This window comes from Aulostomus chinensis, chromosome 7 (assembly GCF_037954235.1).
Source record: "Aulostomus chinensis isolate RoL2024-O1b breed Wild chromosome 7, RoL_Achi_v1.0, whole genome shotgun sequence".
Lineage (NCBI taxonomy): Eukaryota > Metazoa > Chordata > Actinopteri > Syngnathiformes > Aulostomidae > Aulostomus > Aulostomus chinensis.
Genome location: NC_141326.1, coordinates 20,679,749 through 20,705,893, shown reverse-complemented (window position 1 = coordinate 20,705,893; position 26,145 = coordinate 20,679,749). Strand labels below are relative to the sequence as shown.

Below are 26,145 nucleotides of genomic sequence, written 5' to 3'. Positions count from 1 at the left end.
GTTAAAGGCTTTTGTTCCTGTCCACTTCTACACAGACACATATGGAAGCTTTTTTTGCTCTAATCTATAAAACACAGCTCCATTTCAATGCAACAATCCCGTCTGATGATCCCCGAAGGGCAATGAACTCTGGGCAGCGAGTCCTTGGTGTGTCTTTAGGTTGGCAGACCAGATGACACATTGGAGAACAAACCTGCAGAAGCCATCAGTCAGACCTGAGGCAGCCTCATTAGCCGGAGCTGTACCATGCATGGCTTTCTCATCTACAGGGGTAATGACAGCACTGAGACTGCGTGTCACCAGGGTCACATGAAAGCCCGCACAAGAGAGGAGAAGCCTCTGAGTGACCCGGCCTCTAACGGCGAGCGTTAATCGCAGAGGTTAACAGAGCCAAGGAGGAAGCAGGCATTGAGGTGTCTCTGAACAGATCCGCAGAGCGTACGTGTCTGTCTTTGTGATGAGCTGTAAAAACCCATCAGGGCGCTGTGATCTGAGAGCACAGGCCAGTCCAACCACATCTGCTCCAAGTTAAGGCTGGGGGGTGGGGGGGTGGTTGGGGAAATTGGATTAAAGAAATTCTTCTCCAAACGCTCTCAGAATTGTTCTCGCCATAAGCAGCAGATGAAACCACAAATCAGTCTGAAACTAATATTCCGCCTCTCTTTTCATGTCAAGAGACACAACAGAGTCAAAGACAACTGCTGGGGGGGGGAATTATAGCGAGCACGTTTCAGCGGTGAGGCGAGAGGAGAACGGGCGCAACTTTGACAGCATATTACATTTCATTCTGCACCACATGGTTTCAATCCCAGCTCTGGCAGGCGATTGATACGGTCAATCCAAACATCAGAGCGGAGTCACTCAGTACTAACGACTCCGCACGTTGGATAAACATTAAAAATTAATTCAGTCTTATTAGTGTTGGAGCACTCAATTAAGTTTTAAATATTTAATAGCCATTTACTGAAACATATTGGTGTTTTCACATTGGCTCTGAACTGATTACTGGCTCATTCGTTTTGATCTGTGTTGGTTCAGCTAATCTCAGTTCGAATGATTTTTTTTTCCCTTTTTGGTGCGTCTCTATCGCAACTTCATTTTCGGTTTCACTCCCGCTTCTCGTTTGCGTGTTAAATTGAAGCGGCTATTGTTGAAGCTGTTGAAAAACTAGCAAACGAATGAATTATTAAATAAATAAAAGGGGGATGCGACCGAGGTTAACGCAGTGATTCAATAACCTTTAAAAAAAACAACAACAAAAAAAGACAGAAAACCAGAGGGGAAAAAAAAAACAGGCTTTTATTAGAAAAACACGACAGCTGACAGGACAAGTTTAGCCAGCATCGGAACCAAAAAAGAAACAAAAACAAAAAAAAAAGTGAAATGACGAAATCACCGGACAAAACTGAGAACATTAAAAACTAAAAAGTGGTACTCAAAAACATACCGGGGACAGCGTACACAGCAGCTTTCCACATGAAAGGAAATGTCCAGATTAGTGTGACATCTTGGTCCAATTCTTCCTTGATAACTGACAGATTTGACACAATCTGTTCTCTGAAGGCTCCGTGTGAAATCCCATCCTCTTGACAGGCAAGAATGTCATCTCCAAACCTCCGCTCACAAAAGGCTTCAGATCCTAAAATAACCCCTAAACTGCCTTGCGGTGATACTCCGGAGGGGCAACTTCATAGTCACTTGCGTTGAAGAGCGACGCGGAGTTCTTCACAAGATACCTGGAACGGAGCGACATCACTCGTTTCACTTATTTCTGCTGCCGACGAAGCGATGGGGGTCGCGTTAAAAGACGAATACTCACTTGAGGAAGTCTTGAAGATAACTGAGCAGCAGCGCCAGGCTCTTCTCATCCAGGGGAGTGTAAGCCAGCATGGCTCCGATTCTCACTTTCAACAACCAAAGAGAGGCAGAGATTTAATCACCACGTGACCTCTGACCTCATCTACAAATACTGCAATATTCCCACTCCCGATTCCACAAGGAGGTCATTCATGAGTTTCAGAAGCAAGGCCTTTGAGGTAGATGCTCGTTTCTATTAAATTCCGCTTTTTCAAGCACAAGAGCAAGTGAAAGCTGCTGTCATAAATAATAATAGCTTGAATTGTGCAGCAATTATCATGTTTTTGTTGTTGATGGGTTTTTTTTCTTTTAAGTAATCGAAAATGAAAGCCAGGACGGATTTTAAGACATTCTTACGGTCCATTACTCGACGGACTTCCAGCAGATTCAATTACCGTATTGTTCCAAATACGAAACAGGGGTTGCCTTATATTTGGAAGAATACGGTATTAGTGAAAATTCCAGATTGTCCTGAGACCAAACGCAGCCCTTTCATGCTACAGTGACTCGGTGGAGCAAAGACAGATGGACGACGTTCAGAAGCTTAAAAATTAACCCTTCAAAGGGGAACATTCCACATTTTTAACCAGCTTTCTGAGTGCCATCAGAAGTTCCCTACGCTTGCCACGATCAACAGGCAGAAACCTCTCCAGAATCAAGCAAAACTGAGAGTGGAGTCAAGTGCAAAAGCTAATGTTTAGTGCCAAATCTAGCACTTTCTGGTTTTAAAAGCAGGTACCACAGGCATGAAGCACCACAAATATTTGTACTTTTCTGCGTCTTGGACGGATCTTGACTCTGCTAGGTGTGCGGTGTTGGATCTGTGACCGTACCAAAAAGCCGTAATAGGTGAGGGGCTCCGTAGATCTGAGACATAGACGTATCTGGGTGATTGGCCAGGATGTCTGCATACTGCGGCCTCTCAAATTTGTAGAGAAGTTGTGTCCCCAACATGACATTGAAATACTCCCGGATACCAGCGACAACCTCGTTCACAGCGAACTCCCTGAGCAGCGAAGAAGAAGAAGAAGAAGAGTTTCAGTCTCACAGCAGAGCCAAGAAACACTGATGACTTTAATAGAAGGGAAGCTTCCAAAATAAATCGAGAGGGGAGCAGCCATCATACTTGCTGTCAGAGTTCCCTCTTGATTTCTTATAGTTTGCATAATCTTCGAGAACTGCATCAACGTTCTTTTTGGCAGGTAGATGGAAAAGCTGCAGACAGAAACACACAAATGGGGGAAATGTGGCAAACGCATAAAACCCAACAAACACTGTTTTGTTTTTTGCGATGTGACAGAAAGGTCCAATTAGGCCACTGACCTGTTTTTGCCTCGTAATCAAGTCCCAGTCATCCACAAGCCACGGTTTCAGTTCCTCTGGGATTTTTACTTTCACCTCCACTCTGTTTATGAAGGTCTCCTCCTGTCCAGGAACAGAGGGAAGACGTTTTACTCTGTTACTTCCAGGACAGCCCACATGATTCTGTATTCAGACACCAGGTGTTTTCCTGCTGGTGTCCCCCAACGGTGGACCATCACCTCAGTATTACTGGCTGCCACCTCTGTCAAAGTCCTTTAACAACTCAAAGGCTTTTGTTTAAAAAAAAAAAAGACAAGAAAAAAGCCTTCTGGTCATCCAGCTACCACAAAGTCTCTAGTATCCAACCTGACACCACACCAGAATCTCTGCAGGATCAATGGAAGTGATGATTCACTTCATTAACACCAATGTCTGCAATGGAAGAGGGATTCCAGAGCAGTCGAATGTTTTTCTGTGCAATGTTGTTTTAAGAGCTTTTAAAAATAACTTGTAACACCAACAGTGAACTCCTATGTGTCCTGTGCCCCCCCCCCCACCTGTTAATTGTCAAACTGAGGTGGCCCTGGCGCTGTGAAGGCCGGCTGTTTTTGCAAGTAGGCTCCAACAATGAACCCAGAGAGCAGTTATTTCTGGGTCATTCCAGAGCAAAATATTTGCCACGCCCTTTATTTCCTTGTTCTTGCAGACATTTTCATCTGCCGGACTGTGACTGGCTCTCTGTGTGTGTGTGTGTGTTCTCCAGGAAAAAAACAAAAACAAGACAAAACAACACAACAAAGTAGATTTATGAACACACGCTTTCAACGGTTGGATCAACACGCGCCCTCTTCTTCCGTGGAGGGTGGGTCAGGTCTCCTCCTGAACTCGTACCTTCTCCTGGACCAGGAGCTGGACACAGACACACATTTCAATCACATAAGAGACTGCTGAGAGTGCAAAAATGACACAAGGACAGAAACGCTAATTCCCATTCAGCGTCTACTTACTCTTCTGTTTGTTCTTTTTGGTTTTTCTACGAGAGAGAGAGAAAAAAAAAAAAAGTACAACAGTTGAAAACAGCACATACATCCAACACTTCTTGAACCATGAGTCAGGAAACACCCCAGCAGGCGAGAACACAACGATGACACTTACATATCATTTTTTTGCGATGCAGCAGGTATCTTCTTATTTGGTGCAGCACCCCTCATTCTTCCTTCTACATAATGGTCTCTGAAAGAGGAAAGGAGGCGTCACTTCAGAGGGTTCAGGTGCTTGGGTCTTTAAAAACACATCATCACCATTAGAGACAGAGAGTTCAGAGCAGAGCTGCAACAAGTAAGTAAGCACAGTCAATATTAGTAATTTAGGTTGTTTTGTTTTGTGCTTCAAAAACAACAACAACAACAACAACAACAACTAAAAAACAAAAACTTAAGCTAGATGACAAATGACCAAATTGTTTTTCGAAAAAATGGTTGGTCTTTGAGATGGTGAACTACATGTGGCATTTGTAAAATATTCCGTTTGGGAAAACGGACATTGGAAAGAAAAGTGAGAGAGTTCTTACTGATTGGCCCTCTGAAGCTCTTTCTGTTTCTGCAGATTGCTGTCCACATACTTAAGCACTCTGCTTTCAGGAACCCATTCGTCCCAACTGGGGGATAAAACACAAAAGAGGACAATCAGGATTTTACAACATCTTTGACGTGCTAAGCTTCAGGAGACATCATTCACTTTAAACCAAAACTTACTTTTTATTCCACCCACTATAATGAATGAAGTATTTGATTTGTTTGTCTTTGATGTTTATCTTAACACACTGCAAAGAGACAGGATTCATGGTCAGAGCGGGTTGATCAGAGCCACGGGAGAGGATGACAGAGACGGGCTCAGCAGCCTACCTTGGCTTCGTAGAGCAATGGCCCATGAAAACACAGCACTCTTTCACCTGAGTGGAGTGGGAAGATGAGCAGATCAGCATGAGGGCGGTCCAACAACATCAGACGGTAAAGCCTAATAAACTACTTACTACCTTTTTTTGCTAACTGGCAAATTCCATTCTTTAGACATTAACATCTCACAGAGTTCCCGGAACGGCACTGTTACTCACAGTGACTGCAGAGACATTCTGGGTTATTTCAGTAAACCTCCTGCCAACATTTGTTCACGTGTATTGACAGTCAATGTAAACACACTTTAATTGAATTTTTGCTTTATGTGTTCACATGTCTGGGGATATTGACACAGTCAAGATAAAAATGGAAAATAAATTTGGATATAACAGAAGACAATGAATGTATGAATGATTGAATGCTGTCGTCTTGCACTATTATTTTCTTTTAGTTTAAACTAATTTCTCTTCATGTATGGATACATCTGAGTGGACGTACGCATTCAAACAAACGCACGCAGCAGGGTGTACACATACGTTCTACATACATGTGCCGGGTTATCACCTAGATGAATATGTTGGAGTGGAAGAGAAAATATTAATTCTCAAATCGATTGTTTATCATCAGTGATCCGATTTGAGAATCGGATCACTGATGATAAACACTGCTTCATTTACATGTTTTGAGAAGTGATGATTTATTTTAATGGTATCATTGCACAGTGGAACTGAGAGAAACACATGCAAATACACAAGACCCATGCAAACTAAGTAAATATAATCAATTGGAAAACACGCCGGTGAAATTTTCATACAATCACACGGCACAATACTAAAAAGAGCTTCAGTCACGAGGTATAACTGTAATGATTGAGGGAATCATTCTTTGACGACTTCCCTGAATGCTCGCCATGTTTTCAGATTTATTAGGTTGATTACAGTCTGTTATTACTTTTAATCAGATTTGGATGCATTACAGGTTTCGTCTTGAATGTATTTTCCTCTCAGTTTCAGGCACACTTACATTGACAGTTCCAATAATTTTTTTAGCATCAAAGCAGAAAAATAAGAAGATCGTTGGCCTGATAGTTCTGCTACCGACGAGACATCTGAATCAGGCTAAGACAGAAGCTGGGAGCTAATGAGTAGCACAGTGACAAGACTGAAGTGGGTGGTGAAGGCGGTTTTAATGGAGGCTGAAGAAGATTTAATCAATGAACTTTGAGGGTGTTTTACTGTAACACTTCTCTATATTATGAATAGAAATAAATGCACAGCTGGTGTGGCTGATAAAACTTGCTCGTGTTCAGCGTTCACAGCAACAACAATGAAAGCTACAGGAGCAGCAAGCTCCTCGATGGCGGCAGTGTTTGTGTCCATCATGATGCTAGCTAACATGGAGGTCCTCGGAGGCGGCGTGAACGCTGACCCTCACCAGGCTTCAATCTCACCACGAATGGACATCCTCTTACCTTCTTGAAATTTAGGTTTCGGGTCCTGTTTCGGCGCCATTCACGGATTAAACTATCAAAATATGGGAAAAATCGCCAGCTCCCATTCCAGTCTGAAACGGCGCCGCTCTCTAAAAGACGTCATGACCGACGTGATGACGTATGATGATGCGACCAAGTATACGCATGGAAACCCTGCTGATGTAGCAATAAAAGTGACTTTAGATGCCAATTTTAGACATGTTTCCATTTTTTTGTCGTTGTAATATTAACATCTGCAGTTGACGCGTCCTCCTAGAGGTTTTCTTACTAATCCACACACCTTGGGGGACCCCAGGAGAGGCCGGACCACTGCAGGGGCCAATCACAGCCCACTGAAACCTTTATCAGGATCCACCTCAAATCCTACACATCAACATAAATGATCATTTTTAATATCCTGATTTGTTTTATCAATGTCAACGTAATAGGATATTACTTCCCTTTCAGAATAAAACCAATATTCAATACTTGTACTACTAGTATTTATTGTAGTTGATGTGTTGTGTATTATAGTTTATTAGTTTCTGCTACTTATTGCTCTTGTACTTTTCCACCTGCTTTTGCTGTTTCTGCTGCTGTAACAGTGCCAATTTCCCCACTGAGAGACAAATAAAACAAATAAATGTTTATCTTATCTTATTCGTGAATGAAACTATCATAAATGTAAATATTTCTAAAAATAAAGGAAAATATACTTTTTCATAAAAGTTTGAGATGAAGAAACACCATCTTTAAATGTTTAAGTGAAAAATAAAATTAATTAATACCTATAAGATCCTGGGACTTCTCCATATTCTACTTCTAACCTGAAAAACAAGGCTGTTCCTTGGCCCATTTTCCACCATCAGCTGGAGTTCAGACATTAGATTTATCTTTGAGGCGTCACACTGCTGCATTTCTCCACAAGAAATGTTCACTCAAATGGGTTTGGATCAGCTGAATTGCAATTTCCATTGCAAATTTCAAACGATTTTAAAAATCCTGGCTGTACTTGAACTGTTTCTTTTATTGTCTATACTTCATCTCGACCGACCAGCTACAAAGATGCACTTTCTTATCTGTTTAATCCTTACAAATATCAAACAGCACAGGAGACCTTGCAGCGGTTCAAAATGATCAAAGCCTCTATTGAGTTATTGACATCATCTGAGAGTAAAACAGACAGGGAAACAGAAAATGTTACAATGCGTGTCAAGCAACAATGACATTTTTAAATAGCATTAATTATATAATTACAAAAGAAATATCACATACAATGACAGCAATGCATACCCACGAATCAAACAAATGCTGAAAATATATATGATAATAAATAATCCTAAGTGTAAGCACAAGTCAAGAAAAAAAATAAAGGGAGGGGAGGTGTTCATAATTACTTCAATGGTTTTATCTTCTGGGCCAAAACATATTGTGAATCACTCAAACACTAAGCTGTCACAGTTATCTTGTAGGCTGCTGCAAATACACTCGACAAAAAGAAAGAACTAAACGGCTGTGACCTTGCAAAGGAAAGCATACAGCACTCACACAGGTGAGCTTTCAGGTAATTTGCAGAGACATGCAAGGCTGAAAACTACGACTGAAGTGTTTACCGCAACTAAATGCTTCACTGCCCTGCGCGGCCTTTGTGTAGAAAAGCAAGTGCTAAAATGAATTGTAAAGACGTGAAGAAATGTCACCGATCCACTGGCAGAACAATCCTCTTCAAATGGACCAGAAAAAAACGCCTCGTCATCCAGGAGAGCAGAGGTTTGTTGTCGCTGACTGGCCACTTCGCTGTAGTAGTGTACTACTCATTTAATACGCATAAGTAAGAGATGTACTTCAACAGTACTCTATATCTCAGATCTGTATGACGGTCCAGTTAAAGCAAACCAAACCCTTTCACTAGTACTGAGGGAGAACCTTCCAACAATACTGAGTTGTTGTTGTTGTTTTTTTCTTAAACCTTTTTAGGTACTTTAAATAACATAATTTATAATATTTTGTTCGTTGTTTTGGTGAAAAAGGCAAAGAGAAGGAGAGTGCAGAGTTCTGACAACAGAAGGATCTAGTGTTTGCTTGTACATTTCTAGTGGCAACAATTCCTATAGGCAAAGGGAATGCTTCTTTAAAAAACACATCCAACATAATTTACATCATAAATAATTCTTTAAAAATAATATGACCACAGCATGAATGTCTTACACAAGAACCTACAGTGAAGGCAAAAATGGCCAGATCTTTCTGCTGTCAAAACTTTAAGAGAATTAACATGTTACACGTCTACCTGTTTTCTGTGACCTACCTTTTGTACATCTATAACAATGCCCATTTCTTTATGTTCTTAATGTCGTGTTCCAGAAGGTGTCACCTCATGAGGGTTCTGTGCACACATTAAAATGAAATAATGCCGTAGACATGGAATATTGAAACAAAACTGTAAAAACCAAGTACAAAAGGTACAATATAATCAAAGGACCACATGAAGAGGTGTGAAAAAGTCTTCAGTATTCACAGAAAAATATCAACTGAAGAAACTCACCGGACAAGAAGCGTCCTAAGTTTATGATAAGTAAAATTGAAAATAGATTTTCCTCTCTGTACATAGTACTGTATTCTTTCATCTTCCTCTTCATTATTTACAAAGAACTTCTGTTCTAGAGGTCTCCCTTGTGGTTCAGTTCTGCGTGGATCTAGTCAAGAGAGATAACGTCAGATATGGAACCATAAATAGCCGCTGCAGCTTCCACCGAGGACCTTGACAATCCTGAGATTGGGTGGTTGTCCCTGTCTCTGTCTTTGTCACGGTCCCGCAGACTGCTGGAAGACACCAAACTGCTGGTGCTGCCACTGTTGCTGCCTCCGTTGGTGGCTGCCAGCGTGCTGCTCCCTGGGGTGCCCGGCTGCTCCCGCAGCATCGGAGAGGAACCGTAGGGCAAGAAACGGTTGAGAAGCAAGTCGTGGTCTTCTGAAGCTGAGGCCGATGCAGCTGCCGCAGCAGCCATCACCATGTTGTAATGCTGATGGGCAGAGAAGAATGGAAGTTACAAAAGAGCGGAACTAAAATTCACTGTACGTAGTAAGATGTCTTCATGTTCATGGGTTAGTTTAGTACCTGATTGTCGCCTTGGAGGAAGGAGAAGAAACTTAGATCTGTGAGAAAAGACAGAGGATATTTAATTCAGTATGACAGTAACAGGAAGAATCTTTAACGGTAATCATGCCTGCTTTCCTAACATGACTACACAGCAGCTACATAGATGACGCTAACCCATTGAATCCCTACTGTTCCATAGTCCAGGATCCATCAAAACTGCTCTCCTCACTAAACAGAGAATAAGTTGTCACCCGTAACCCCCTTCACTTTCAGAAGCTGAGAAGGAAAACACAGAAAATGGCTTGGATCTCTAGGAGTTGTAGCATTTACTAACTGACAAGTGGCTTCAACCGTGCAAATACAGGCTGATGTATTGTAGTGGTCAATTATTGAACGCAGCAGTTTTATTTCAACCAGCTGCAGACATGTTTGCTGTGCTTGAGCTCCAGAGGTTGTTTGAGGAAATGGGGCTAGCACGTGTCAATGTGACTGCACTCGGTCGATAAAAGAGCTTTGCTACTTAAAATCTATTTGTTTCAGAGAACAATGCTGCCATTATATAACTGAGAAAGGTAGTTAATACAGTAAGGCCACTACTGACCCACACTCCTGTTATAGGATGTTTATCTACACGTTTTCTAGACTGCTCCCATATGTGGTCTCTTAATGCTAGGAAGGAGGAGATAAAGTAATGGGCCTACCTGGAAGGTCGCTAGTTGTGTGATAATAGTGGCGGTAATCCTGGATAAGTGGTGGAGGTGGAGGAATGTAGCTGGTCTCCACAGGGGGCATACTGGGAGCTCTGGTCACAGGTGAAGCCTGGCTGTGTAGGTTCAATACGCTGAGAAGAAACACCAGACCATTTTAGTGAGCAAAACTGGAGGGAAAAGCTGGACAATTCTAGGAGTACATTTGTTATGGTGTTCTGACTGAGACTGAGACTTACCCTTTTGTTGCAGGCGGAGAGACAGGTGACAGTGATGGACAGGGCCTTTTAGGAGGCGGCTCATCATCAAGCTCATCTTCAGAGGAGCTATCCTGTGTCAGGTCAATCACATCAACTTTCTTGCTGTTGTCATTCAATGATCCACGTTTCTGTTCTTGACTTTCTGTTCGAGACAAATCTGCAAAGACACAGTAAACTCACACTGAGTTCAAAGATTACAAAGGATCAACTATGAAAATGTGAGACACGTACCGCTGTCTACACCGTAGTACGAAGCAGACACCTCCTGCACCTCTTTCTTGGACCTCATGGGCGACCAGCTTCCATCTTCTTTGAACTGGATTTCATCACAGTCAGAACAGCTATTCAATATTTCCATGAACAACCTGTGACAACAATAAGAGAACAAAAATTGGCAACTTTGCAGCCAGAATCCCATTTGGCTGAATTACTTCACTGTCCCAGATAAATCAAGTTTTGGAAATCCAATAAACACAGTTAATGATTTTAAAATGGTGTCTTTGTTGTGCTTCATCTGCTGGAATTGGTTTTGCACAGTTGTTAAACACAATAACTGCAGTATTTTAGAGCATGATTCTCACGTATAAGGCACCATCTTACTCGCACCTGAGGTTACCCTCGCATTCCTTTCTGAAGGCTCATTAGGCACCTAAAAACTCTACAATGCTTCATATTAAAAGGTTTCCACAATGCTGCAAAGTTTTCACAGCTGCAAGTATTCAAACCCCCACCTTGGTGATTGCCAAGTAAACTGAAGAATTACCCTCTTAAAAAGTAATCTACTAGGGAAGTGTGACATAGAACTGCTGCAAAAGTTGAGTCGGTGTGTTTTCACTGGAGCTCCTATGGTTGGAACCTGCATTGTGTCAATGAATCTAATTTACAAGAATGGGTGTTTTGGTTTGGTGCTTAGTTTGGTCCAGCTTTAGGAGCCATCACACAAACCCAAATGTTTCTAAAAAGCTCTTACCTGATGTTTGTCTTTAAACCTACATTCTGACACAAACCATCATCAGAGTAATCAAGCACTGCACTCACCCATCAATAATGAGATGCTCATAAGGCGCCTTCTTGTCACAGACTGGACACACCCAGGTCGGCTTCTTCTCATTCATTTGGATATAAAGTGTAGCATCGAAGCACTGAAGGTGGGAGCACGTCATCGCTCGACAAGCTATCGTCAGCCTCATCTTACCCAGCTTTAAAGCAGACAGAAAAACACGTCACTCCTAATTATGGCATAAGCAGGGTTGCTACAGCTTCAGGCAAGTTACATTTTTAAAGATGAAACACCCTGACAATAATTAGCTAACTATAGAGCAGAACCACAGCAGAGCACCACTTTCCAATCTCTTCTTTCTTGCTTTGTGCATTCTGTTGGTTTGGAAAAAGGTCCTATGACATCTGAACTGAGAAATAATGTGTTTCTGGTATAGTGATAAGCTAAGAACAGTGGACTACTTACAGGACACAGGAGAGACACTCGTAGACTGGTGGTCGCGATCTCACTCTCTGGGTCAGCTGTCAGTTTCTCTTTGACTGTAGGGAAGGACAAGCACAACTGTAAGATTCATACATAAATGGTAGATGTTTATTGTAAGAGTAAAATATGTTGTTTCAAAGGTCCCACATCTTTCATCAATGATGCTTTGGTACAGAAAACTTCAGTAGGTCAACAAACAGCCTTTTCCAAGTGTCCAAAAAAGGACTAAAGAAAATTAAGACCGTAATCAGCTCCTGATTAAGTAAGAGATTATGTTCCCAAGGCTTCTAGTGTGCTCAGACTCTTTGGGAGAAAGCAAACAAATGTGAGTTTTCCTTATGCTATGGGATGTAGCAAAACATATGTTAAGTACTTTACTTGCTTAGGAGATTACTGAGGAGGTCAGTGCCATGTCTTAGATCTTAGCAGTTAACATTAACATTTAGCAACACATTAAAATTCAGAGTGGGCTTGACTGTAACTGGAGAGAGCGGACATGTGGAGAACTGTTGAGCGACGCCTCTGTATGCAGTGCAGCATTAGTAGACACTTGCTCATAACTTCCTACTCCTTGTTTTTACTGGTTTATTGTACTTTTTCAGTCTTGTTCTTTTGTGCCCTAACATTTATTGTTGAAGTGAGAGCAGCTCAGGAGGTAGAGCAGTCATTTAATCTGAAGGTTTTCATTTTTACACTTAGTTTTATAACACATGAATACATTTTAAAAAGAGCTGAAAATATTACTCAAAAAAGATCTGTATCAAAATGTGTAGCCTTTTCTTTTGGTTGACAGGAATTCTTAAAATTAGGTCAAGGGGAAAAAAAACTGTTCAGGAACTGGTATTAATGTCAAGGTATCAGAGATTATTAACATAAGTGATTCATAAAGTGATTCAGAATAGTTACAGATGAGAATTCCCATCCCAATCAATTCTTTTTACCCCCCCCCTGAGTTTTTACCACAAAGCAAACTTACTCAGAGCTCTTGAGTGGTCAGGGTTCCTAATTCCTCTTGCCCGTAGTCTTTGCAATAACACTGCAGACGACTGTTGTCTTACCAAATAAACAGCCATAGAAAAACTCTGGCAAAAGAAGATAAAACAGTGAGTCAAGAAGTCATGCTGAAGTGACTCATTTCCTCCTAAATATTTGAGAGAAACATAAAGCTTCTCTGGTATTCTGTACTGGATCTCCTCACCCTCCCAATTTCTGAAGTCCACGATACTACAATTGTGTTGGGGACTGTGGTGGACAGTCGAACGAGAGAGGTTATGTTGATTGGGCGACTGGGCCTTTTTGGTTCAACTCCATTTTTGGTGGGAGGAAGATAACCCTGCAGGTATCAACAGATATCAATGCCTTAGGTTATAAGTACCCAGTGGAGTGATAATGACAATATGACAACAAAGTCTAATGACTTGGGACTCACCGGGAGATTACAGGGTTTTCCATTAACCTTCACACACAGATTGGGAGGGAAATGATCCTCCTGGGGACAGCTTGTCTCCGATAAACAAAATCTGGAAAGAGGAACCAGGGTTACAAAGGTGAGACTCAAATGACGAGTGACAAATCTCAAAAGCAATTGTTTCTGTTAAGTTGCCACTCTTAAAAACGGTTGGCTTGCTTGCTTATTTTTTTACCATTGCAGTTGTGTCAAGAGCAGCCATCTCCATCTATGATATAGGAGAGCACTTCTTAATGGATGGCATTCATCCCTACAGAGAACTTATCATATTTTTGAATAATCTTATTCAAGTGTCCAACAACGTCTACCTGTTTAGCTTGATAGTTTGATGTAAGACCAGAAGTCATGGATCCCATCATACTTGCCTGTAAGCTACAAAAATTCTAGACTAATGCCAAGACACATTTCATATATTTTCTGCAAATGCTGTAATTTTTAACACCTTGATTTGTCAAGTGTGTCCGTTCAGTTATTCATAATGGTCAAAGATATGAATGCAACTTTAAGTGTGCTTACATACCTTGTTCCACAATAAAATTCAATCTTGACTGTTATCTTTATCATCATTAAAAGCTAAAAGCTAAAAAAAAGAGTAAAGTTGAAGCTTTTGCTGAAGTTTTTGACCTTATGTACGCAGTTGTATGATGAAGATGTGGCCATTTCTGTTTGCCTCAAAACTTAACACAGATAACCTAATGAAGCAAGCTTATATGTTCAGCAGAGAAGTTGTTGGATATACCTCAACTGGACTTGAACAGCAAAGTCACATTTGGTCCCAGAGATGTCCCTAAAGAATTGGAAAAAAAAAAGAGTAAGTCAGGTAAATCTGGTCAGAGCAGTTGAACTAAGGTTATTAACGGTGTCACAAACCCTACTTCCTCATTTGTGTACTGTCAAGTTTGAGTCTCTTTGTTTGTGACCTTTACAGGACACTGTTGTGTTTTCATAAATTCTTTCATGAACACAGAGACAAACACCAGAGAGCTTTTTCACTTACATGGAGCTGCTGATCTGCTGAACTTGTTGTGGTGTTAATGCAAAGGCATAACATGCTTCCTGGAACCGTTGACTATTGTCTGAGGCTGGGAAAAAAAAAAAAAGGAACCACAAATGGAACAGAGAAGTCAGAGGGGAAACCTGCAGCAAACACTACAGGCCAAAATCTGTGTCAGCTCATAATGAACTTCTAGAAAGTGGCTGAGCAGGTGGTGGCAGACTCACCCAGGCTGGTGGGCTTAATGAGCTCATCTAACACGTCGTAGAATGGCAATCTCTGGAGCTTGACATCAGGGTGTACAGGGTGCAGGGCCGACGGGAGGTGAGGCAGACTCAGCTCATGCTTAGGCCCAAGTAAAGAAACAGGCAACAAAGGCGACGGGGAACCATGGCTGTCAAATCCAAGCTGTGCGAGGCCGGTGGGCAGATTGGTTGCAGAATGAACACCGGGCATGGCTAGGTCCACCGGTGGAACCATTTTGATTGGGAAGCGCCGTCTGTATAGCTCTTTAATCTTCATCTGCACTTCAGGACTACAACCAGCCTTTAGTAGGTGGAGAGCTTTGGTCAGAAGTTCGTGTTTGCGCCCGTGCTTATTCCGTCCTGCATACCCCAACAACACCTGGAGCTCCGAAACTCGAAGGCTCATTACCATTTGCTGGTGAAAAACGAAGACTTAAATTACACTCTGGAACAAATACACAGAGATAAAGAATCAAGTTTTTTTTTTCTCATTTTGACCTTAATGCTTTAAATACACCAAGCACGTACACAGTCCATCACATTGACAGAGCAGATCTTGTTACCTACTTTCACATCTCTGTTTGTGTTGAAAGTGGCTGCTGCAGGATACTCCTGCTGTTTACACTGCCAGGAGAGACATTATGAACAGGCATAGATCATTGTAACTTAAGGTTTGTCATGAAAAGAAACTTATAATGCTGCACTGCTGCCTCAGATTGCCTCTAGTACACTGGAGTATTGATTTCAATCATTTTTAACACATCATGCTACATTTGTATGTAGTTCATGTGATCCTCTTGCCTGATCAGCTTAGCTTGTTTTCATTGTTAATGGAAGTCTTCTAATAAAACAGTCATGTCGCCCCATATACGTGCACAGTGTACAGCCATAAGGTTCAAAAGGGTTATTATTATTTCTATACCATGAACATTCCTCATTATTTTGCATATTATTGACAGCTGTGACTATTCCCTTTTAACATGTTTGGAGCAGGAACACTTGCATTTCTTATGGTGTTTTCAACACTGCACCAGTATCTTAATCCAAACACTTGGTTGAAGAGTGTATTCATGATTCAGATACAGCAAGAGTCAGCCTGAGACATAGTTCAACCCAGTAGCAGATCTTTCAAACAAATCTACTTAAAACTTGGGCCACAAAAAGGGTAACTATATGCTGTAAGTAATAAAACAAATGGAGACAACACTTAGTTCTTGATACAATATCATTATTACCATCTGTCATAATTCAAATGCTTTAGACTTGTTCTACAACATAATGCTATAGTATGCTTTTATTTTGCCGTGGAGACCCAACAGCTGACTGATTTACACTTAATATTTATCAATAACCCATCATCATTGAGTCATAGTGTCAATCATTTTCCAACCATTCTCTGGTTGTTGTTGGCTGGACTCGTGAGTCAAACGAATTCATTCCTGTGGGCTCTATGAAGAGATGCATTATTCACTCGTTTTTAAAAAGAGGTTAATTTGTTAAATGATAAAATAGGTAGATTAACTGATGCATATCAAATAAGTCACAGCCTTGCCTTTTGCTGTTAGTTATCAAAAAAACAAGAGGAAAAAAACAGAAACATCTTACAACATAGCTGAGTCTATGGACACAGGGTTCTGTGTCTCAACAAAATAAGAAATTGAGCAGCAACAGTCAAAAAAGGGAACACCAGTTAGTTAGTAAACATAAAGCTTAATCAGCACCTTGACTTTGAGACACATGCAATGAACCTTTTCAACACAAAGGCTAACATTTCTGATATGGTCATTATGTTATCATATATCATGTAGGTAAACCTATGCTGACCTACATGCCATTTTTTATCACACCCTGAAAAGACTTTATAGTATCAAAGGCAGTCTGCAACATTTACTAAGTTCGAATGTGTCTGTAATCGGCCCAGATGACCTTGGCTGATAATCACTGCAAAGTGATTACCTCAGTGGTTATCAGCTAAGGTCATCTGTGTGTTAATTAAAGAGCCCAATTAGCACTAAATGCTGCAACAGGAGAATCTTTAGTGGCTGCACACATTCTGATGGCGCTTACACTCATTGTCAAGATGCAGGGATCATCAACAGCAGAACTCTTTGAGCCAAATGGTTTGTTGTTGTTATTTTTATTTAATTTTTTGTTTTTTAGAATTGTATAAATTGTGCTTCACATCACCGTTATGATGTCTTTAATATCGTGTTATGGTGATTTGTATAACAGTGATAGTCAATGGCAAAGAAATGACAACAGTGCAGATATATGTTAGGTAAGGGTGCACTCAAAAAAAGAACACTTTTAAATTATATTTCCACTGTTTACTGTACATTACAACAGTACAACTGGATAACGGGAGGGTGGAAGGAGACAGCGTAGATTTAGCTAGCTACCAGCGCTAGACTGGCTGTGATGTTGTGTCTCAAACCAAACTGAACTACATTTGTGTTACATTATCAGCCAGCAACTGATACCTTGAAGCTGACTTGACTATATATGTATTGCCAACTTATACAAATAGAAATAAGACGCGAAATAGCTACATTGCGATTGCCTTCCAGGGAATAGACAGAGCCCATTTAAAAAAAGATTTTGCCGTCCGCCCGGGTTATCAGTGTTGATGTCAGTTGACTCAAACAACTGTGACGGTGTGTTCAAAACGCTGACATAAAAGTGTTATTCATATCAGCTTTCAACTGATATGTGGCCTTATCGGCAGGTAAGCCGCACAGTAGAAACTGCCTAACGGACCGTCGGCAACAATAACAAAGCTAATGCTAGCGAGCTAGCCAGCAGGCTAACAGTTTGTCTAGTCTCCGCTGTTTTGCTATCTTGGGATTATATGCTTTAATAACAACACTTATCGGTGCTTTACTGTCAAGTAACAATGCTGCTATGACCCAAACATCAAAACCGACAGTGAGAAAGGTCTAATTGTCAAACTAATGTAGGGACTCGCTTTACCTTCAGTTTCTCACTCTCCGCCATCTTGTTACATTGTGTGCGCAGGCGCAAAAGCCATCCTCCGGGGACAGAGGCAGTTCGAAATTTTGCCACTTCCTCACGTCACACAGCAGGGGGCGCAGCTGTCACGTAAAAAAAAAACACTACACACGGCAGGTCAACGGTCAGTGGCCACGTCGATTCATTTCATGGAAGAGTTTAGGTTGGTTCTCACTAAGGTAAGACAGAAGGTAATCCTATCAAATTTCGTGTCTTCATTTTCACTGTTATTTGATCTAAAAAGTACATACGCCTTTATACGATCAAATCACGATGACGTCCATGTCTCTGAAGCATGGCAGCTCGGCCCAGTTTATGATGTTTTGCCGCTTCTATTATTTTGCTTTGAGGACTATCAAGGTGAAAATTTGTAAGTCTGCCCTTTACCGCCAAATTTAAAAAAAAGCCACATCGGGATCAATTACATTTAACAATATCTGTTATACAATTATGTGATTGTTCAAAAAACAAAACAAAAAAAACCTCAAACCTTATTTATCAGCAGTGGAAATTACCTGCAGGTTATTGTAATTAATCCACTGATTTTGAGCTACATTTAAGGAGAGAGACAAAACTGTCACTTCTCACAAGTTAAACGTGATTACTTGTGTAGGTTATGATGATTGATAAATGTTTCGAATTAGAACCGTCTGGAAAAGGCACATTAAGGACAATAATCCACACTTCTTTTGATAAAAGGATTTATTCATGACAGATGAAAACAAATATGAGATGAGCAAATATACTTAATAGAATATGCACAATACAAGATGGCAGACCCCTAATTTCGCCCAACTCCGGTCTACAAATAATTAGAAATTCTCCGATGCACAGTCTTTGTAGTTAATTCCATCACTCGTTTAAAGTGCATAATATCCCAAAAGTTAAATCAGCTACCGAAAGAAGAACACGCGTACTGAGAGGATCGGGAGCCATGAACAACAGAAAACCGAAATAACAACTTCTATAACTATTACAGGACATTGTCATTGCACTTTGCCACAAATAATAAATATCATTCATTATTTTAGTTAAATAAATCTCACCGTATGCAAGATGGTTACATAAATGCAGAGTATTGATACACTTTTTTTTTTTTAATATTACAATTAATTACAGGAGTGAACTGGGTGAGTGGAGGCTGGACAGAAGCTGCGGGTGTGTCCGCATTCAGGGTGGCAGCAGAGGAGATTTGAAGGAGCAGGAGCCAGTGCAGTGGCGGGGAGTTAACATCTTGCACGAAAAATGGTGTAAAGCGTCGTGAGCTTCTATGAAGAAGGACATAAAACAATCAATAGTGCTCGAGCGTGCATGCGCAAATAAGTGGATAATTACACACAGCGGGCTGAGCACTCGGCTGCATCTGTGCAAGACGCTGCTTTCAGCTTGGAGGGATCAACCGAGTGAAGGCCAAGAACGCTGGGGAAGAAACGAGTTCGGGGTCGATGTTTGACAGGTCGTCTTGGGAGGTGCGTCTACGCCATCGCGGTTACTGCGCTTCATTTTTGCGTCAGTTACCTTCGGTATGTATTTGTTTGCGGCGTAAAACAGAAGCGATAATAATCAAAAACCTAAATATCCAAACTAGACAGGTGAGGTTTTGTTTTTGTTTTTTTTTTAAATTGACGGGAGAAAAACACTTCAGTTTTTAAATGTCGTTCCCGTGACTCTAATAGGTAGAAATAGTTAATGATACGGGACAAATGCTGTTATCAGTCAGGTGGGCAAGTAGAAGGGGATCAGGGCCGAGCTGAGCGCATGTGGTGGATCTCCCCCGTCTTTATTACTTTATTGTTCTCACCTCTGACGATGTGAAGCTGCTGAACCATCTCCTCCCTGTAGGACAGTTCCCTCTTCATTTGATCTTGGAAGTTATCTGAGGAACACAAGTTTACATTTTAATTCTGAACTCACAGCATTCCAACACAACTGCCTGTGAAAAAAAAAAACCCAAAACCATTCCTTCACTTTGAGATGCTAAAATATGAGTCGGAACTGTGTGGGAATCAATGTGAAACATTATCAATAAAAGAATATTAGACTGATAAGTGGGGTTCGTTTTGATGGAAGAGGTCTTTGTGAAGCCCTCGGGTTTGATAATAACGATGCTCTTATTGACGGTTCCGCAGGTCTCTCAGCATGTAGGGGGCGCTGTTTTCAAGGAGAAAACCAATGGTAAGACAAAGCTCGTCCGAAGTCCCCACATGGCTCCACAGACTCAGTCAGTGTGTAAATGTTGCAAAATGCATTTATCAAAACTAAAAGTGAGACTTTTTAATAGTAATTAATAGAAATAAGTATCTAACATCTACTTTCAGTCTCATTGTTGTTTTGAAAATTCACCCATTTAAAATATACACATTTACAAATGTTGTATTCTTTGCCAAGGTGTGTTAAGTCATTAGTTAAGTGATTTATGACAAGCATGTTTGGAGAAGAAGCTCGTTTGTGTTCTGAAATCAATCTACGGATCAAACGTTGGAATTTCGTATGAAGTGAATTAAGTGATAAACGTTGGACAGACACATTTGTGTTATTTCGAGAAAAATGCAAACAGTACTGCTGAATGTACAGTAAAAGAATGTGTTTGCAAATTCAGGGTATTGTGAGACCATGAGAACACTGGGAACGTACATTAACGTAGCGTGACAAAAGGAACCCAGAATATAAAAACACGAAAGCGCCTGAAAGGTGTCTCAGTCTAGAACTCAGTGACTTGACCGTTTTTCTGTTCTGAGATATAAGATATCAGTTAGTTTCACAAAGGTGAGACATCACACATTTAATTTGAGATATTACACAGCATTTCTTTTTGCTCTGAATGCTCAAAATCACCACTAAAAAGCCAAATCTCCAGAAGTAATGTTACTATTTTTAATCATCTCTAAATATCTAACATTTTTCACCGTCCGAACAACTTTAAAAGACATGTTGTTTGTGACTGTTAGAGCCACTGACTACAGTTTTATGTTTTTGAGTCATGATTTCAGTCTCCAAGAATGTGACAGTCTTGCAGAGAAACAGGTGTAAAGAGTTGATTTTGGGCGACTGGCTGTCGAGGAGTTCAAAACTCACTCAGAATGAGTTTTTTCAGAAATCCTGCAGCTATTGAGCTACATGAGGCTTCCTCTGAGTGAGTAAAACATTCAGCCAACATGTAAAATATTAAAATACGTTACCACGTTTACAAAAGAGCCTAAATTCCAACTCTGCCAGCTCGGATTAAAAAAAGAAATTCTGAATAACACATAAAGCAAAATCCATGCTTATTTGAAGCAAATTCTCTTTCCTCAGTGTGCTGGTGTCTCTGTAAATCCAAGTCAGCTCCAAAAATGGGTGCAACTCCATTTCTTTTCCTTTCAGAAAATAAATGTTAAAAGGATGCATGGGGTGCCATTGGGCAGAGGGTTAAAATAATAATCCCCTCAAATCAGGAGTTAAAAGGGGTTTCGAAAACACCTGCTCACAGGAGAGCGTGTCCCTGAACCACTTAGTTTTTGGAGGATGGCTGCCCTTTAGCAGGGGAGAGAGAGCACATGGACGCCACTGAGGAGGCTTTGACCTGAATCACTAACACCATCAAGGCTCATGCCACAAAAACTTTTGAGTCTCTGTCTATAAAATAACTGTTAATGATAAAAAAAAAGCTAAATGAAGTAGTGGGGCAGATATAGTTTTTTGCTGGGGGGGGGGGGGGGCAACTTACCTTTTAAATGTTGAAATTCACGTTCCAGCTTTTTCCTCAGCTGAACCTGCTCTAACAGTTGCTTCTGCAGTTCCTCTAAAGAGCAGATAGAGAACATGTGAGGTGAGAAAGCACAAGCTGCCCCTTCCTTGCGGGACTGTTTCCTATTTTCAATAACAGTGATGAGGACATCAGCATCATTTACTCTCTAAATGCAGAGCAGGTCTTCCTAGGCCTGCAGCACACCTATCCCTAATCTAACTCAAGACAAAAAAAAAGAATGTAAGGTTCAATTTAATTTAAGTCCAGTCAGGTGAACTTGCACGAGCAAAATTCAGGTATAGGAAGGGTTTTTGTGGCAGGGCCTTGAGGAACCCACTGAGGGGGTTGCTGACTGGACTGGAAAGAAAAGTTGCAAGAATAATAATAAAAAAAAACAACCCAAATAATCAAAGAAACCAAAACCAAAAACAACAACAAAAAAACAGCAGCCTTTGTTTTTGTTGAAAGGCTGAAGAGTTATTCCCTTGAAGTGGTTTGGAGCTTTGTGGATTAAAATAATTTAAGAAATAATGACTATATAATTTGTATTATATTTATTATTTATTATTATTAATAATAATAATAATAATCTCTTACCTTTTGCCAGACTTTGTATGTCTCTTTGTGTTGGCAGAACTCTGACTGGCGCGTCGCCTGAATACACAAAATACATTTAATTTCAATATCTGATCGGAGGAGAAGGACCCGCACCCCCTACAACAGCCTCGAGAGTTCTCACAGTGTCAAGTCCTCCCCGCTGACCTCGGGAACTCACCGTCATCCGGCTCTCGCTGGTTTTCATCGCTGCTTTGTTCGTGAAAACATTTCGTTTCGATCTCCTCCACCGTAGAGGACGGCTCCTCTTTACTTGCACTCTCATCTTAAGAGAACATAAATCGATGTAATTTTCCTTTCCCCCCTTTTTAACAATATATTTTTTTTAAATAAACGAAAGCATAAAAGGTTGTCTAACCATGTGCTGTAAGTACTCCAGTCTGGTAATTGGCAGGTCTGAACTGATATGGACTGCTCCTTTGTTGCAGCTCACCCCTTTCCGGTGTGTACACCTAAAAAGAAAGAATCACCACTTCTTTGAGTGTTTGAATAATTGAGGCTTGACAAAATAATGAAGCAAAAAAAAAAAAATTAAAATTAAAAATATACTCTAGGTTGTATTGTGTATTTTTTATTTAAAGGAGTTATTTTCTAAATGCTTTGGACATGCTGTTTTAACATATAAGACACATTTAGACACACACGTATATCTGCTTAGAATACACACAGGAGAGAAGCCGTCTTTAGAGCACTATTACAGCTTGTGTGTTGGTCCGTCAGAAGTCACTCACTTCAGTGAAAGACGCAGCTATGTGGGTCTCTGATAACTGCTTGCTCTGCAGTTCTCTGTCAGACGACTGGCCCACGTGGAGGCTCGATTTCTGGGAATCAACTTCCTGCGCGTTTTTGGAGTCCGAATCGTTCGAGGAAACGTTATGAGCCAATCCAGGAGGAGTCCGAGGACATGCGGAGGACAGAGGCCGGGAGTCCTCGTCTTCTGCTGTTTTATTCGTCTCCACATCCACGTCCGGTTCGCCCTCGCTGTCCACGCAGGGAGACATGGACCGGTAGCTCGAGCTCTCACTTAAAAAGTCAGGTGATAAATAGCCGGTGCGACATCCGTTATAAACGCCTCTGTTGCCGTACAGCTTGGCGATGCACTCGGCGTCTTTAATGACGGGCCTGAACGCAGACACGTAGCTGATCTTTCGGGGTGTGAGGGTCAACCCCTCCAGCGGCCTCGCCTCGTCCCCGGACTTGTCGTCCTCGTTGCGCGTGGACTGGGTGCTGGAACATCGCTCGTTCTCAACTAAACTGTCTTTAGACGTGTTGGTGCTCCGGTCGGTGTGCTCGGAAATGTCCATGTCACTTTGTCTTGGCAAGGACAGCAGATCAGGTGGAGGTTTGTGCGCAGTCTGGGGGTAGGGAGGCATGGGCAGCGCGCCCGCCGCGGGCCAGAACATGGGGAAAGAGTGGTAGGCGCTGTCCTTGGTACCAGGCCAGAGGACACCAGGGAGGCTGGCTTTGCTTTGCTCTCCCATTATACCGTCTTCTTTCTTCTGGCACAGACTGAAAGCAGGGAATCCATATGGATGCGGGAAGAGCGGCGGTGGGATCTTTTGCAGCATCCCAAAGCTCTTGCTAGGCACAGGGATGACCGGGTAGCTGCGTGTGCTCGGCATCCCGCCCCGGTTCTCCTCGCAGCTGAGGATTTTTGCAGGTATCTCGGGTGGTTCTTGGGGAATATTCAATCTCTGCGATTTTAACGGAGAACTGGACTCCGAGCCACAGCCTGGCAGCGTCCTCTTACGACTGCCTCCGTTAAACATGGCCTTCACGTCTTCCCATGCGTGTAATATATCTGTTGGACTGCTTTTATCTGTTAATTTAAGATGCCGCCTCCAGGAGTTAAAATTGGCTGCGTCTGGCTGCATGTACTTTGACTCCGGTGTGCGGTGCGAGTGAAATATGAATTTATTTGGAGAAAAATACATGTTGCAATAGGAGCACTTGATGCACTTGGCCCTCGAGCTGTTGTAGCGGGCTGGGATGAAGCTGCCTCGACTCCCCCAGGCGCATTCATGGGACACATCAAAGGCAAAATTCTCTGGAAGTTTTGGTGGCGAATGAGCTCCTAAAAACGACTTACAAAGTCTCTCGGCCTCGCGTTTAGTGATCATCCCGCAACGCCTGGAGGAAATCGGCATGGCGCCGGCTCTCCGCAGGATCTCCAGCTGGACAGGGGTGCACTGGACACAGGTGATCCCGAGCGCCACGCGTCGGTTGTGTATTTCGTTGTAGCTGTAATTCTTCAACAGGGTGTTGGAGATCTGCGCGAGGCAAAGTCTCTCCTGGCCATCTATCACCAAAGACACGATGGGTATTCCGTACAGCACCGTCTCTCCAACCTGGTTAGGTTTCAGGTTGTTGGAGGTCGGGTAGGAAAGTTCTTGCTTGGAGGCTGGCGAGGAGCTGGAGTCTCGCCCCGCAGGAAGGGGGTCCATGTTGGGAGGCCTGGAAGCTGGAGACACATTTGACATGGACACGAGTGAGTCAAAGTCATATTTATTATATTAATAATTTAAAAAATTCGAAGTCTTTTAAACAAAGACAAACATAATATTGTACAACGATAATTAAACTATTTTAGTCGAAGCCTATTTTTTATTTACCTTTATTTTATTCTCTTACTACATGGTTTGTTTTCCTTATTTATCAGTGGCTTGAAGTTGCAACACGAGCTAAACTACGAAGCTCGCTGAAAGCTTCCAGAACTCACCTCTGATATTGCAGCAGCTCCCCTCCGTCTTGAACTGGAAAGCGGTGATCAAACCGAGCAATACGAGATCTGTGTGTGTGTGTGTGTGTGTGTGTGTGTGTGCGTGTGTGCGCGCTGTGTGTGTGTGTGTGAGTATGTGTGTGTTGGAGGATGTGAAGATGTTTGAGGAGAGTTGTCCGCGTGCAGCACCGCCTCCCTCCAGCTCGCTGTCCTCCTCTCACTCTGCTCGGCTGCGGGTGTGTGCGCTTGGTTTCCACATGGCAGTGAGTCTAGAATACCGCCCCCTCCACCTCCTTCTCCCCCAACACACACACACACACACACACACACACACACACACACACACACACACACACACATCCTGACAGCAAAGTGACGGAAAAACTTATGGCGGATCTCCCACTCACGCAGGAGCCTGCTTTAAGTATGGATTCATGACCACTGATGGTTGAGTTTGAGTGTTTCGAGCTGCTTGGAGAAGTAATTGTTAAGTACATTTTTTGATACATTCAATTTATTAAAATATTCTAAAATGATCAAAAACCATTGTATCGGCCAAAATGAATTTAACTGATTAATTTGCACCCTCCTGAAAACAAAACACGCTTGTGACATTATGCATGGAGAAGGCTGCAGCGGGGTTTCTGCTAAAAACAGCGGGGACCCCCGAGACTTTGTTGAGTGCATGCATTGAGGGCCCGGTGATGAATATCAGGCCTGCATCATGTGCTGGGTTCCCACGGATTCACAGTTTACAAGCCACACTTCGCCTACACGCGTTTTGACAATAACCAGCTGCTCTTAAGGTCACTGTCTGCGTTCATTCCCCCCCCCCCCCTTTGTGTGTGTGTGTGTGTGTGTGTGTGGGGGGGGGGGGGGGGTATGTAACTGAGGAACAATGCGGACCGTCTTGCGCCAAAAGCGACGGGGCATTTAACTCTGTATAGTCCATGAAGCTGTGGGTTAATCATTTTCATTTGGCACATGCGCGGCGCCAGTCAGCGATGTAATATTGATGAAGGTAACAGGACACGTTGTTGTTGGTCCCAGTGACCTCAGAGGGGCAGAGCTCGCAGCGGCGGAGCTGTCCTGGAATAGCACTTCTATTTGATAAGATGGATAATACTGAGACGGAAATGTAGGAATAGAGCATTGTTCCTATTGTTTTTATTGTTATATTATTATTCCCAATAAAAAATCTAATAGCGGTTTGTTCTTATTCAAAATATATATTTTATGGAAGACAATAGAAACTGAACGCCGATGTCATTTTTTTTAAACTGATTTATTTTC

General features: G+C 41.9%; 3 protein-coding genes and 1 long non-coding RNA gene across 8 annotated transcripts; 1 reads left to right on the top strand and 3 right to left on the bottom strand.

The window, feature by feature from the left end:
- Positions 1-1,273: 1,273 nt before the first annotated feature.
- Positions 1,274-6,676, bottom strand: morf4l1 (mortality factor 4 like 1). The gene is made up of 12 exons (XM_086209107.1): positions 6,526-6,676; positions 5,064-5,110; positions 4,914-4,981; positions 4,730-4,816; positions 4,315-4,392; positions 4,167-4,192; positions 3,977-4,068; positions 3,181-3,282; positions 2,984-3,072; positions 2,691-2,863; positions 1,820-1,904; positions 1,274-1,736 (listed from the first exon to the last, which is right to left on the bottom strand). The coding sequence occupies exons 1-12, from the start codon at positions 6,563-6,565 to the stop codon at positions 1,652-1,654; spliced, it is 972 nt and encodes a 323-aa protein (XP_086065233.1). The 5' UTR covers positions 6,566-6,676; the 3' UTR covers positions 1,274-1,651.
- An 833-nt stretch (positions 6,677-7,509) lies between these two features.
- Positions 7,510-17,815, bottom strand: pias1b (protein inhibitor of activated STAT, 1b). 4 transcript variants are annotated; one of them, XM_086209103.1, is made up of 15 exons: positions 17,753-17,785; positions 15,350-15,406; positions 14,765-15,197; positions 14,541-14,625; positions 14,283-14,330; positions 13,505-13,595; positions 13,274-13,408; positions 13,052-13,157; positions 12,058-12,131; positions 11,631-11,791; positions 10,824-10,957; positions 10,572-10,749; positions 10,327-10,466; positions 9,644-9,681; positions 7,510-9,548 (listed from the first exon to the last, which is right to left on the bottom strand). In XM_086209103.1, the coding sequence occupies exons 1-15, from the start codon at positions 17,774-17,776 to the stop codon at positions 9,222-9,224; spliced, it is 2,031 nt and encodes a 676-aa protein (XP_086065229.1). In that variant the 5' UTR covers positions 17,777-17,785; the 3' UTR covers positions 7,510-9,221. The 4 variants fall into 4 exon arrangements, with proteins under 4 accessions (XP_086065229.1, XP_086065230.1, XP_086065232.1 ...); XM_086209104.1 differs by having other exon boundaries at positions 7,511-9,548; positions 14,765-15,227; XM_086209106.1 differs by lacking the exon at positions 15,350-15,406 and having other exon boundaries at positions 7,511-9,548; positions 17,753-17,815.
- LOC147258972 (uncharacterized) lies at positions 16,847-22,557 on the top strand. The gene is made up of 4 exons (XR_015117114.1): positions 16,847-16,902; positions 17,798-17,970; positions 19,921-19,966; positions 22,153-22,557. It is a non-coding gene; the product is annotated as an uncharacterized LOC147258972 (long non-coding RNA).
- skor1b (SKI family transcriptional corepressor 1b) lies at positions 18,453-24,577 on the bottom strand. 2 transcript variants are annotated; one of them, XM_086209101.1, is made up of 7 exons: positions 22,865-24,577; positions 22,492-22,585; positions 22,294-22,398; positions 22,116-22,172; positions 21,498-21,572; positions 19,593-19,667; positions 18,453-19,059 (listed from the first exon to the last, which is right to left on the bottom strand). In XM_086209101.1, exons 1-7 carry the CDS (start codon positions 24,575-24,577, stop codon positions 18,962-18,964), a joined length of 2,217 nt encoding a protein of 738 aa, XP_086065227.1. In that variant the 3' UTR covers positions 18,453-18,961. The 2 variants fall into 2 exon arrangements, with proteins under 2 accessions (XP_086065227.1, XP_086065228.1); XM_086209102.1 differs by having other exon boundaries at positions 18,453-19,056.
- Positions 24,578-26,145: the final 1,568 nt, after the last annotated feature.